The sequence below is a fragment of the Talpa occidentalis genome, unplaced genomic scaffold (genome assembly GCF_014898055.3).
Source record: "Talpa occidentalis isolate TD23 unplaced genomic scaffold, MPIMG_talOcc4v2.1 talOcc4.11, whole genome shotgun sequence".
NCBI lineage: Eukaryota > Metazoa > Chordata > Mammalia > Eulipotyphla > Talpidae > Talpa > Talpa occidentalis.
Genome location: NW_023601104.1, coordinates 17,831,407 through 17,845,852, shown reverse-complemented (window position 1 = coordinate 17,845,852; position 14,446 = coordinate 17,831,407). Strand labels below are relative to the sequence as shown.

The following is a 14,446-nucleotide window of genomic DNA, read 5'->3' as shown; positions in this document are numbered from 1 at the left end:
TGTTATGTCTTCGTGATGGATTGTCCCATTAATCATAATATAGTGACTGTCTATGTCTCTTTTTATCATTTTTAGTTTGAAGTCTGTTTTATCTGATATAAGTATAGCTGTTTCTGCCTTATTTTTTGGTCCATTTGCTTATATATTTTTCCCCCATCATTTTTTTTTGTGGGACCCTCGCTGGTGGCTGGGGAACCCCCCGCCTGCAAACCGTTGCTGCAGAGGCTGTGGGCAGCCTTGCAGCCCAGAGCTCAACTGCTGCGCCACCAGGGGAGGCGCTCTCCCATCATTTTACTTTCAATCTATGTTTATCTTTTGTAGTTAAATGTGTTTCCCATCATTTTACTTTCAATCTATGTTTATCTTTTGTAGTTAAATGTGTTTCCCATCATTTTACTTTCTTTTTTTTTTTTTTTTTTAAATTTATTTATTTATTTATTTATTTTTTTTAAATAATAAATTTTATTGTTGTATTCCCCATACAATTGCAGCCCCCCCATTCTGACCCCAATCCCTCCCTCCCATCCCCGCCCCCTAAAAGTGTCTCTGGTTCATAGTTTTTTGTTGATTTTGATTTTCACTTTCTTATAGTTATTCGTTTTCCTGGTCCCTTATTTAAGTTTTCTAGATTCCTGCTATGAGTGAGACCATCCGGTATTTTTCTTTTTCTTTTTGGCTTATTTCGCTGAGCATGATCCCTTCCAGCGCCATCCATGTTGCTGCAAATTGCATGTGTTTATCTTTTTTGAATGCTGAGTAATATTCCATGGTATATATGGACCACATCTTCTTGATCCAGTCATCTATTTTTGGGCATTTGGGTTGTTTCCAAAGCTTAGCTATTGTAAACAGTGCTGCTATAAACATAGGGGTGCAGGTGTTCTTTGGAATTGATGTTTCTGTGTCCTTTGGGTAAATACCTAGGAGTGGAATTGCTGGATCATATGGAAGCTCTATGTTTAGTAGGTCCAGAAATCTCCACACAGCTTTCCACAGTGGTTGGACCAGTTTGCACTCCCACCAACAGTGTAGAAGAGTTCCTTTTTCTCCACACCCTCGCCAGCATTTGTTGTTGCTAGTTTTTTTAATATGTGCCATTCTCACTGGTGTAAGATGGTATCTCATGGTAGTTTTGATTTGCATTTCCCTGATGGCAAGTGATGTTGAACATTTTTTCATATGCCTGTTGGCCATTTGCATTTCCTCTTGAGAGAAGTTTCTTTTTAGCTCTTCTGCCCATTTTTTGACTGGATTATTTTCTTTGTTGTTGTTGAGTCTCATCAGCTCTTTGCAGATTTTTGTGATCAGTCCTTTATCATTAGTGTTGGGTGCAAAAATGTTCTCCCAGTTGGTGGGGTTTCTCTTTGTTTTTGTTATTGTCTCTTTTGCTGTGCAGAAGCTCTTTAATTTGATGTAGTCCCAGCTGTTTATCTTTGCCTTCACTATCACTGCTTTGGGTGATGTGTTTGTAAAGATGTCTTTGATGTGCAAATCACGTAGTGTTTCGCCTATATTTCCTTCTATATATTTTATGGTTTCAATCTATGTTTATCTTTTGTAGTTAAATGTGTTTCCTGTAGATACAAAAGGTTTGGTTCTGTTTTTTTAATTCAGTCTGCTACTCTGTGTCCTTTTATTGATAAGTTTAGGCCATTTACATTTAGAGTTAATATTTATATACTGGCATCTATATTTGCCATTTCATTTGCCTTGTTGTGATTTTATTCCTTACCTTATTTTGTTCTTCCTATTATTCTTCTGTTGGTTTTAGCTTTATGGCTTCTTTGGAGTGGGGGGCTTAGTAGTAATGAATTTCTGGAGGTTTTTTTTCTGAGAAGGTTTTTTATTTTTCCTTCATAGAGGAAGGAGAGATTTGCAGGGTATTCTTGGTTGGCATTTTTGACTTGGAGTTTGTTAAATATGTTACTCCATTCTCTTCTTGTCCATATTGTTCCTTGGAGAAGTCTGATGTCAGCCTGATTGGTTTTCCTTAATAGGTTATCTGTTTCTTCACCCTCATCAGTTTCATCATTTTTTAGTTGTCTTGTACCTTCGGAAACTTTACTATTATGTGTCTTGCTGTAGTTTTCCTTTCATTATGGTAATCTGGTGTTCTTCTAGCTTCCTGTATGTCTATTTTCATTCCCTCTTTATCCTTGGGAAGTTCACTTCAATTATCTCTCAATAGTTTCTTGGTTCCTTTGTCTCCTCACCTTCTGGGATTCCTTGACTCTTCTATTTCCTTTCCTCATGATGTCAGATAGTTCTTGAAGTATTTCTTCCTACTTTTTCCTTTGTATTTCTTTTTCCTTTTTTTGGGGGGGGTTCTTTTTATGATTGTATCTTCAGGACTACTGATTAATTCTTCCATTTCTTCTATTTTCATGGCTTTTCTCAGAATTCTTGAGCAAATCCACTAATCTCTGGATATCCTCCAGTTCCTTCACTTTCTTCTTCAGTTCATTGATTATATTCTTATCTCTTTCTGTGTTTTCTCTTACCTCTTTAATTGTTTTCATTATGACCTTTTTGAATTCATTGTTAGGTAGAGATATTCTTCTGTGTCCATATTATCATGTTCTGGAGGTTGACTTTATTTCTGAGGTGTATTGTTTCCAGAATGGCCTGCTTGATCATTTGTATTTTTCTTTCTTTCCATTGTTAGCCTTTGGCTTTGCTCTGTTCTTAGTGTCCCTGTATCACTGGTGCTGGTTGTCATGACTTCTGATTTCCCTTGCTGAGGTGTAGATGTGTCTGCCTAGTGTCTGAGCCACTGTGGCTGGTGGGTAGAGGTATAGGTTAGGGCTCTTGTAGTTTTCCCTTCCTCTCTCTTTAGCTGTACCCCTGCTCTAGGCAGGTGGTTGTTCTCGTTCCTCTTTCCAGGGCGTTGGGGCTACCTTACTTGGGAGTCGGGGGGATCCTGCAGTTCCCACCTGAGTACACATACAGGCACTCTTCTAATATGGTAGGTGTTGTTCTTGCTGTGCTTTGCTCCAGGAGCCCCTGCTTTTCTAGCCCTCACTGCATAGGATGGGATCTGACGTCTCAGCCTGTGATAATCAAGAGTCTCATGTGGAGCCCTTCACCTCCAGACATACACTGAGGCCAAGTCCACTGGGAGGTGCCTGCAGGCTGGGTGGGATATATTTCTCTCTTGAGCTGCTAGGTCCCTTCAGGCTTGTCTCAGAAGAATACAAGGATCAAAAGATAATAAGGAGTGAAAGAAGAGATAAGAGGAAAGAAGAGGATGATACAGAAATGTAAGAGGAATAAAGGTGAGAGAAGAAAGAAAGGCTAGACTGGGGGAAAAGGAAAGAGGAGGAAGAGGAGGGAGGGTAACAGAAAGAGAAGAGAAAGTAGTGCTGGTAATGTTAAAGGGGAGCAAGGAGAAAAATAGAAGAAACATAAAACAGAAATACGAAAGATGGAAAGGTACAACAGATAACTCACTGACCAATAAACAAACAAACACACAAACAGATGGGGGGAGAATTGCTTCTCACGACTCTAATGGCTCCCTGTGAGCAAGTCATTGCTGTTTTAGTCTGGTCCGCTGGGGAGCACTGTAGGGCTGAGTATGATAGTCTTCCTAGGGAGGATTTAAACCAAAAACATGCACAAAAGAGCATGGAATGAATTGTGGCTGCGAGAGTTTCAGTACTCTTTCTGGATCTGTGAGGTAGTTGGATGGGTAAAGGAGCTTCTGCGGCCTCCTTCACATGAGGGCTTGGGGTACCAAAAGGCCTCCAATGTAGGTACCAGCCCAATGAGGCTCCCCCTGATGGCCTTCCCTCTGGTAAGTGCGACTGGTTAAATGGCCCAGCTGGTCTCCCAGAAGGGGATGGGGAGGAAAGCTCCACAACAAAGGGGCTCGCACCTGACGCTGTGTGCTTGTACCCTGTGCCTGTGCCAAGGCCCGACTTGCCCACCTGTCACAGTCTGGACTTCTCAGATGTCTCAGGATTCTCTGGGAGTTGTTGGCTCCAAGCTTTTCCTCCCTTTGTTCTGGACAAGTGGGCTGGCTTTGTGGGTGGGGGAGGGGAGAAGGGGTCTGATGATTTTTTCTCTTTTCTTTCCAAATTCCCTCTGCATCTGGGCAAATCACCAGTGTTGCCAAATTTGTCAAATGCATCTGGATCCCGCCATGAACTCACTGTTATTTCTCCCTATAAGATGATTTTATGGGAGAGCTTGATCCTATTGTCTCTTTGCCACCGTGTTGATGATGTCAGTCTAGAAGCTTATGTTTTTACCTCTGGATTTCACAAATGTCACTGGAGTGTAACTTCTTGCATTAACTGGGCAGGGATTTAGAGTGCCATCTTCATCTGAAAATGTTTGTGGTTTGTTGCCACAGAGCTGTTTTCTTCTATCATTTCTTTTATTGTTACTTCTCCGTTTATTCGCTTTCTAAAATGCCATTGTTTTGTATATCGAGCTCATGGCTCTGAGATCTATGGATTTGCCATCTATGTCTCTTATGTTTTTGCACCTGGTTTCCATTTCTTCAAGTTTTTGCTCTCTGTTGTGAGATATTTCCATTTGTTTGTTCCAGAATATTAATTCAGTTCTCATCAGTGACTATTCTTATTTGGTTTTTCTATTGAATTTTTATATTCAGAAATAATTCTTTTTCTTCCAGAATTTTTTTTTTTCTGATCTAATGGCATCTTCTTAAGAGTCTTCATTACATATTTTTGGTTATAGTGCTCATCTGTCTCTTCTATTAGTTCTGCTTCAACAGGAGCCACCTGTTTTGATTCTGTTCAAGTCCTTTTAAGAGGGTTGTAATTTTTCTTTGCTTATCCATGCCCATACAGGTCAGGCTATTGTCTACTGCTGTTGATGAATTGATAGGCAGTAGATGGTAGAGTTGGAAATTTTAGTCTAATGTCTTGGCAACTGAATGAACTGGAAAACCAAATTCTTTGCTGAGGTATGGAAGGCAGAATTCTGATCTCAGGCCATTTAAGGAGAGAAAAGACTGTCCTTTTATAACCCCTGCATTTTATGTCAAGGTTACTAGCATCCTTTTTGGTGTAACATCTGAAAAGAAAGTTCACTTCAAGAGGGGAGGGGAAGTATGTTTCCAGACACAGAGGTAGATCTCTGTTTTATTTAGGTAGGGTCCTATCAGGCAGTTGTGGTATCTGTGGTCTTAGACTCTGCTAGAAATGAACACCTTTTCTTGGACCATTTGGAAGCTCTAAGATGCAAGTAATGACACGAAAACCTACTCTTTTGGTCTCCCTTGAAAACTAAAGTGTTCATAATCACTAGTGACTTCTTGGCTTACCAGATAGCAGTAATCTTACTTATAACTTTCATGACAAGGTGGTAGAAAAACAAAGGACTTGTGAACATGCTCCCAGGTCACCATGAATCCCAGGATTAAGGATTTTTCTTTTTTTACCATTTGAATAATTTAAGAGAAGGATCATCAAAATGAATTACAGATATAAAACAGACTATACCTTGTAAAGTGCTCATGTGAAAATTTATGTGAAGATTATAAAATGTTGCACTTGCCACAGAAATTTTTTTCAAATTGAAAAGTTTTGAGAGCAATTTGGAAAGTAACTTGGGATTAAAAACTACTCTACTTTCTTATTTCTCATTTAGAAGTTGAACATGTTATCTCCTAACTTTGATCCAAACTTGGCAGATGTAATGGCTTACAGATATAAGTGCTAAAAGTCAATTATCTATCAGGAATAGTGATGTTAGTCCCCTGTGCCGTGATTGCCTATGGTTGGTTGATAGTGCAGCCATCTTTTTGGAGAGCAGTTCTGGGAAAATATTACTTAGTAAATTGATGTTCCTTTAATCCTCAAAGACCTCTTGTATTTGATTTTTTTAATAGATAGCCTTGGATACTAGTTACTGGACTGTCATTAATCATGTCTTCCTCTGGGGCAGCATCGCCACTTATTTCTCCATTTTATTTACAATGCATAGTAATGGCATCTTCGGCGCCTTTCCGAATCAGTTTCCATTTGTTGGTAAGTAAGTCCTACTGTCTAGTTGGGTCTGGTGTCGTGCTGGCTTTTATTTGTTTTTGTAATTTATTTCCTATGTTGGGTGGGGCTAAAAATGACCAAGATCCTTTCTCTATAAACTAATTGAGCCAGGCACTTAAAGCTTTCATGCTTGAGAGGGTCTCCAGAATATTCATTTCTGTTACCACATGCAGAAGAATCATTGAGATAGCTGTCTGCAGTTTCCCAACAGCCAAGATACATTAATAGACTGTCCCTTTGCAAACGAGGGCCAGAACACATGTATCAGGATTACTTGAGGTCCTATAAAAAGTTTATATAGAGAGAGGAAAGAGAAAGAAATAATAGGGTCTTACTTTTATGCCACACCATCACCAATGTTTCTGTCAAAGTTCATGAGTGGAACTCACTTACATTTAGGTAAGGAAGAAATGGTGTATAATTTAAAGTCTTCAGAAAGTTGCTATATATTAGTCCATAAGTGATATAAACAGTAGCCTCTATTGTTTGACAGCTTGGATTCAAATGTCAGCTTTACTAATTATAAGCTATGTGACTTTGGGGAAGTGTCTTTTCCCATCATGCCTTAATATCTTCATTTTTAAACTGAGGACATTAATGGTTCCTATTTCATAGGAAATTTGTAAAGGTTAAATGAAATAAAGTATATGAGATACTTAGCTTGTAGCCTGTTACATAGCACTTTTTCAAGAAATGTTAATGGTGATGGTGGTGGTGATGATGATGATGATGACGATAATTTAAACAACTGTTTGATTATAGTTGGGCACATTACAGAGTGATTTGAGCATCATATGTGCAGCAAAGGACCCCCTAAAATCCCTTAGTGCCCTGAGATTCTGTGATTTTGCAGAGTGTACATCTAGTCCATTAATTGCCATTGCACTCCACATTTCAAAATGATTCCCAGCAAGGGCAAGTAAGGTTTACACAGGGGACTATGAATATACTTTCTCAGAAATTTTGAAATCTTCCAGTGTGTCCGAGATAAATTGGTAACATATTTCTGAGTTTATCCCAGCAAACTGTGGAAAAGAGAGATACACAGTGACAACCTTCTTGAGTTCCATCAGGCAAGACTAAGGTTTGCCTCCACTGGTTGGAAAATCCAGCCTGGAAAAACAATTCTTAGAAGACTGATTCATGTAGAAAGCAAGATAAGAGCAACTACAGGGTTGTACATGCTCCCTGATACAAAGCCACCTATCATTATTGTTCTATTGAAATGCACACATACACTTACATACCTTGTTGTTTGATTTTTGCATATTCTGTATGTCCATGGAAAGCTTTAAATTATACCACTTTTACTTAATACCTGATGGTAATAATTTTTTTTACCAAAGATTCCAGCCATGTAGAAACATGTTGGTTCTGAATAACTATACGCATATTAGGAAAGAAAGACATTAAAACTATTTTTAAATTTTTTCCCTCACTCTCTTTTTTTTGTTGCCAAAACTGAAAGTTCAATGCATTGACCAGAAGACTTCTAGTCCTAAGAGAGCATTCTCGCATGCATAATGAGACTGGAATGCCTCAACTGGAGAAAGTAGTTTTTGTAGGGACCATGCTCGCCAGCTAAGCACATGCCATTCCAGGAATTAATTACTGAGCTCCAATGAGACTTTTGAAAAGTCAGTGGGGCTAAAGAAAAACTTTTTTCCTTAGTAGCTAGCAGTACGCAGTGCTTTTAAAGTGAAACTTGTTTTTCTAGCCATGTGTGAGGATGCTGAGCTTCAAGGAGCTCAAAGAAACATTCTACTTCATGAGTGAAGCTGCACTGAGTCTGCTTCAGGGAATTGTTGGCTCCTGCTGGTAATCTCCACCTTATCAGGCCATGTCAGTTCCCAAGAGTATTCCTACTACCTTTGTCTTCTCCTCTACACTCCTGAACATACTACATACTGGGAAGACAGCCAGCGCTTCTCCCTCGGGTACTTGAACCTCACCATTTCAAAAAAGAGACCTTATGGGAATAGACAATGAGTCCATTAATTCAATAATTCAGTCCTATTTCTGACAACAATGTATTTTTTCCTTTAATGATAGGAAATGTGCGCCATTCTTTGACCCAGAAGTGCATCTGGCTTATTATTCTCTTAACAACAGTGGCTTCAGTTATGCCTGTGGTGGCAGTCAGATTTTTGAAGGTGGATTTATTTCCAACTCTGAGTGAACAGGTATGTGGTATTGATGATGAGTAATTGAAGAGCTGGTTCTTGTCTCTTAGAATTATTTCATGCTCCGGACGCTTGGGGAAACACCAATGAACTATTCATTGGCAAAATTCACAGGTGCATTACATCATATCATAGTAGATGAACTTCCACATCTGGATATACTAGCCACATGAGTGCCGGTGAAGAGGAGAGTGTGGATAGGTATGGATGCAGAGTCATGCGTTACAAGTTAAATTGGGCATATTTATAAATTTGACTTGAAATATAAGAAGCTCACTGGTAGCATGTTGGACAGTTATTCCAAGGCTGAGGCAAACTATCAGGAAAGTTACTGATGTGTGGGTAAGTAAAGGTACAACAACAGAGGGACAAGCATCGCATGAGGTGAAGAGACTAAATATTTTTAGAAATATAGTAATAGATTCAGAAACCTGAGGAAGAAGTTAACTTCTAAACAAGTTAAGAAAAGAGCAACTTGAAAACTGGATTGGAAAATGCAAAGGTAGGAAGAAAACAAAAGAAGAGCGATTATAGAAATACCTAACCCATGGAAGAGCAAATTATATTTTGTGGGAAGAGGTGTATAAACAAGATAATTAGGTTACAACCCAGTTAAAAAGAGAAAAGATATCTTTTTTGATTGCTGAATAATATTCCATTGTGTATATGTACCACATCTTCTTGATCCAGTCATCTATTTTTGGGCATTTGGGTTGTTTCCAGGTTTTACCTATTGTAAATAGTGCTGCAATAAACATAGGCATACTCACAGCAGTGTGGATGGAGCTAGAAGAAATTATGCTCAGTGAAATAAGCCAGAAGGAAAAAGAAAAATATTGATGGTTTCACTTCTAACAGGAATATAGGGGAACCAAATAAGACATCAGTGTAAAAAAAAATAATAACAGTACAAAACACAACAAAGCAAAAACAGACAATTATAAACCAGAGACATCCTGCAGGGGAGGAGGAGGGAGAGGGATCAGAGGGAGAGAGGGGGGAGCGCAGGGGACTGAGGTGATGGTGCAAGGGTGCCTTGGGGAAGGAAACTCTATGGGGACTATACCTGAGGGGGTGGAGGGAAGCAAATATTGTCTAAAAAATTGAAAAAATGATAAATGTTAAAATAAAAAGAGAGGAAAGATAAAACGAAAAGGGAGATACACATTTGCAGCTACTTTATGAGAAGGGGAAACCTTGATGCAGTGAGTGACCAGGTTAATGATGCTGACAGGAACTTCCCTTATCATTATATCCCTCACATTCTGGAGATAAATATGGGAAGATTCCTTCTGAAATGATTCCTGGAACCCCCTGATATAGTTGTTCTTTCTCCTTGGCTCTGTGAGTTAATCTGATGTAAATCCAGAAAATGGTGGAGGGGCTGATAGAGGGAAGACGATGCTCATTTCTTTCTCTAACTAGTCAGATTATGATTTTCTGCTGAAAGATTTTCTCCTGACACCAAAGTTGGAATCCAAGTGATCAGTTGCATTAGAGAGCAAGCCTTGGCTCTTTTCCTCCTCAGCTTTACAGGGAAATGAAAGAATTGTTGGGAAGACACCAAAATGGTGTTGAGTTCTTCAAAAGACCACAGAAACAGAATTGCAACCCTGAAAATCTCATGGCACATCAAGCTCCCACAAAAGTTGGAAAACTCTGACTCGTTTTCTAAATTTTCTCCTAATTTAGTATGTAATGGCTATTGGATCTTGAGAATCTCTAAAGGAGAGGGAAAGTTCGTCTTTTGGGGGAATGGGACTATACACACACACACACACACACACACACACAAATACACACACAAGTGTATACATACTGAATTTGTTTGAGTGGCACATGTTAGAAAATCTTTCTGTACAAAATTATGTTGCTGGGCCTCCCCAGTGGCGCAGCAGGTTGAGTGCTGTGCTGTGAAGCTGTCCAGAGCCTCTGCAGCGTGGGTTCGATTCCCGGCCAGCCAGGGAACTACCCACATGGCATGGCAGACCTCTCCTGTCTCCCCCGCTGCTCCCCTCAGCAGTGTTTTCGGTTCTTCTGCCTATTCTGTTCCCTGCTCTGTCTCTGGTGAATTCTCTCACCCTCCCGTGTCTCTGGCCTGTACCCCAATTCTTGTATAAATAAATAAATCTCTAAAAAAAAAAGACGGTTTAAAAAAATTATGTTGCTGTTCACTGAAGATGAGTGTATGAAGTGGAGACAATAATAAAATTTGTCTCAACACTTCTTGCTTATTTAATAGTCTTTTGGTATGAATAAGAACTGATCAGTGTCTAGTGTAATCTTGGGTGAAAATTTCTTGGTTTTTACACGAAAAACTTCCTTTTGCAGTGAAGGTGAGTATTTTGTTATCAGTGCTGTTGATATTGCCGAAGAGGCATTCACATCACAAAGCAGTGCATTCCTTGGGGTCCCTGCTATGGGTGCATCATTTCACTGTAGTTCTTCTTCTCCAGATCCGCCAGAGGCAGAAGGCTCAAAAGAAGACAAGACCTCTACGTAGCCGAAGGCCTCAGACTCGCAGATCAAGCTCAAGAAGATCTGGATATGCTTTTGCTCACCAAGAGGGCTATGGAGAACTTATCACATCTGGAAAAAATATGCGAGCTAGAAATCCACCCCCAACATCAGAATTGGAAAAGACAGTGTCTAATAGCACTAGCTGGATTGAAAATTTATGTAAGAAAACCACAGACACAGTGAGCAACTTTAGCCAGGATAAAACAGTGAAAATGTGAGTCAAGATGAATTTGAACCACAGAGTTATCTTTTCACTTCAGCTGGAGCTGAAATTCAACTGGCTCCAAAGTTTGGGTTCAGGGGTGAGGACTAGGGTGGATTGCCTCACTTAATTTAAATCTGTGGCCAACAACTGCTAGTGACCATCAAATAGGGGTGCACTCTATGGAAAACCAGATGGTTGCTGTCTAACTTGTGGTTTGGTGGACAAAACATCATAATACAAGCACAAGTTTATAATAACCTAGATACCAAGTGGCCTGAACTTTAGAATCTTATTTATGCAAAAAACCTCTGTAAATCTGTGTTTAAAATGACTGCATCTTCAGATGGATAAAAAAGATATATTCAAAAGTTGTATATTCCCCTTGAATGTTATGCTTGTTGACAGATAAGCACATATATGTGAGGTCACTCTTTCTCAAGATACCCTTTTAAGATCTAAAATGTGTACTAAGGTGCTTTCAGATGAAGAGTAGTTTGCCGTTGTCTAGTCTTGGCATCTGTCTGGTGTGTTGAGTTAGGACAACAAATCACTTTGATGCCTGAAGAATAGAAAAAGGTGTTGGTGTTACTCATTCTACAAGTTAAAGGCAAGGTTGATTGAACATCTTTATGTGGAATAGATTGATAATTTCCTCAAATTTATTTTTAAAAATCTCTCAGAGACATGTTTATGGAATGTCAAAGACAAGTTGTCTAGTAAGTATTCTAAATAATTTTCAATGATTTTTAATAACAACCTCGTAGTAATCTGCCTTCTGTCATTCAGAGCTATTAAAGGAATCAGTAAACCATTGGAATTTCACACTTTAGTGATAGTACTCCATATAGTTAGTGTATGGGCACGTACTTTCTACATTTCCTGTTTTAAAACATTCAGATTTGAAACCAAACAAAAGGGCAAACATTATCTTCAAATATTAAGTACTCAGGTTTAGGTCATTCAGAGTTCATTGCTCTTGATATTCACCTATGATGCTTTTAACTCAGATATATAAACACATCCATGTGAGGTTGACTTTTTTGGATGTGTTTTAGTCCAAATTTCATTCTATACTTGAGTGTACCAATATATTTCTTACAAAAGGATTCAGGCAGATTCATGTTCAAACTTCATTTCTGTCACTTCTTACCTCTATATACTTGGGTAGGTAATGTACCTACTTTGAAACTCAGTTTCTTCCTCCGTAAAATGAGGATATACTACCTACCTCATGTGGTTGTTTGAAGATTGTCAAAATGCAAACTCTCAAACCACTAAACACATAATTCTCCTTGAGTAGATGATGAATTAAATTCCATTTAACTGATCATTGGAATAACAGAGCAGTTTGAAGACAGTATGAAGAACTGGAATTTAATCAGTACAAAAGAATTTAATAAAATGAGATTCTAAGTTTGATATAAAACTGGTTAAGTCTTACAGGGAAACAAAACTATAAACTTGGAGATAAATTTCTCTATCATAAGGCAAAAATAAATCATCATCATGCCTTATCAATTTTCTACAAGTGAATGTCCAACTTTATAAAGTTCTTAATCTTGTTCCTACTAAATTATTAGCCAAAGTTACATTTCCCAAGACAGCTAAATCGCCCTTGGGTGGGCATGATGGATAGTGGGTTTGCCTGATATTAACAGATCATACAATCTTTTGGGGGGTACTTTATTTCCAAATCTGGGATCACTTTTCCTGAAGGGGAAATAACCCAATACAGAGCTTTAATAACAGTAAATGCACATAAATACATATTCCCTTTTCCCCACATGCCTGTGTAGACTCACCCAGATGTTATTTTTCAATGTCTAATTTGTCATTAGTTTCACTGAGTTTGTTCACTTTTTGTAACATTTTTGAAAGAGTTGAAGACTTTCAGTAAATGTTTTGGCACTACTGGTGTTTGATGTTTTGTCTTTTTATTAGGAACTCATTGGGGAGAGTTTGTGTTACATTGGTCAACTGTGGGGTTTTTGTTGTTGTTTTTGCCCCTTCTCTCCTTTACATGCCTTGGGAAAATGTACATCATTCTTAGAATCAGAGTCAAGAGTAAAAATGAACCAATTGGACTTATGTGTAACAAGTGGGAGGGATTAGAAATGGTTCCAGTTGGCAAATTCAGTTCAAATTAAATAAGGCTGTTTATGAACAGATAACATGGATGATTGTGAGAGAAACATATTATCAGCTTACTTTGGCCACATGAGATCCAAATAAGCCCACACACCCATTGCGAGATCATGCAATTACAAGTGCCAGGGATTATTTTGAATCTGAAGATGAAAAAGCCTGAGGAGTGGGTGGTGATGGTGGTGCCATAGGGAATAATAAAATTTTAATTTCTCATAAATATCAGATTATTTGGAAAGAAAAGAAAGCATTTCTTTACTTTTTCAGAAATACCAGCTTATTTGGAAAGAAAAGCATTTCTCGAGTCGGGAATGAAGTTGGTTAACTCTGAGGTTTTATAAAAAGTCTCAGTCTAAGTTTTGAGCTCTTATCAGCAATTGCAAACTGTATCTCCCTGATTTAGATTTGCTTTTCTGTTGCTCTTGTCTGCTTCCAGGTCTACATACATGTGAAAGAAAGAAGGAAAGAGGGATGAGAAAGCAAAGGAGATAAAGCAAGAAAAAAAGAAAAGAACCAAGGGAAAATAGGGAGACACATTTTCAGTTATGTGCCTCTTAATGTGATGTGACTGCCTGAAAAATAGTAAATTCCTCTGTGGGGAAAAAATTAGATTGTATTTGAGATGCGAATAACAAAATTTCATTCACAGTCAGAGTAAATTAAAAAGATAATTATTGAAAATAGGGTCAGGAGGTTTGACTTTTCACTGCTGAATTGTGTGAGGCTGGCATGCCACACCACTCAACCAGTGTTCCAATCCATCAATGGAGAAACTGGGGAGGTTGGAGTCTAAGGTCCTTTCTCATTCACCCATTTGGTGAGCTGTTCTTGTAGCCATTGTCTACTGTATGTCTGCAAGTGTTTAGACAGTTGAGAGAAGAGAGAGAAGGTAGGACCTGGCTCTTGTATTGGTTTGTATTTCACTGGAACAGCCTCCATGATGAACCCAACAGTAGTGTTTTTTTTTTTTTTCTGGGTTAGTTGAACAAAGTCAGTGCTAACAATTTACTAAGCTATTGCTAACACTCTCCTTTGTTCGCTACCATTTTAAATATCACGAGTATGTAGGAACAAAGACAAGATACTCATGCCCTATTAGAAGAGGACCATTTTAAAGTCTCTTCTACCTTGTCTCTGGACTTAGAGGAGATTCACTGGACATCACTTTCTTCAGTATTCAATTGAAAGAGCAAAACTTGAGTTAGTTCCTTCATAGTTAGAAGGAACTTTATAGTTTATGTATATCACTTTTATATGAACTGTACTCTTTACACCTTACGGAGACCCTATGAAGCAGTCAGATTAAACCCACTTTTAGGAAAAGGAAATCAAGGCATAGCAACTCTAAGAGCTTTGCCCAATATCACAGAAAG

At 38.5% G+C, this 14,446-nt stretch overlaps 1 protein-coding gene across 3 annotated transcripts in view; it reads left to right on the top strand.

Moving 5' to 3' along the window:
• ATP8B4 (ATPase phospholipid transporting 8B4 (putative)) overlaps positions 1-13,642 on the top strand; it is a 236,439-nt gene extending 222,797 nt beyond the window's left edge. For 2 of the 3 annotated variants that reach the window (XM_054701424.1, XM_054701414.1), the window contains 3 exons: positions 5,864-6,002; positions 8,073-8,203; positions 10,660-12,859. In XM_054701424.1, the coding sequence (XP_054557399.1) occupies positions 5,864-6,002; positions 8,073-8,203; positions 10,660-10,941 (552 nt within the window). In that variant the 3' untranslated portion in view covers positions 10,942-12,859. Of the gene's footprint in view, positions 1-5,863; positions 6,003-8,072; positions 8,204-10,659; positions 12,860-13,509 lie in introns of those variants that run through there. The other variant, XM_054701418.1, reaches the window with a different exon arrangement.
• Positions 13,643-14,446: the final 804 nt, after the last annotated feature.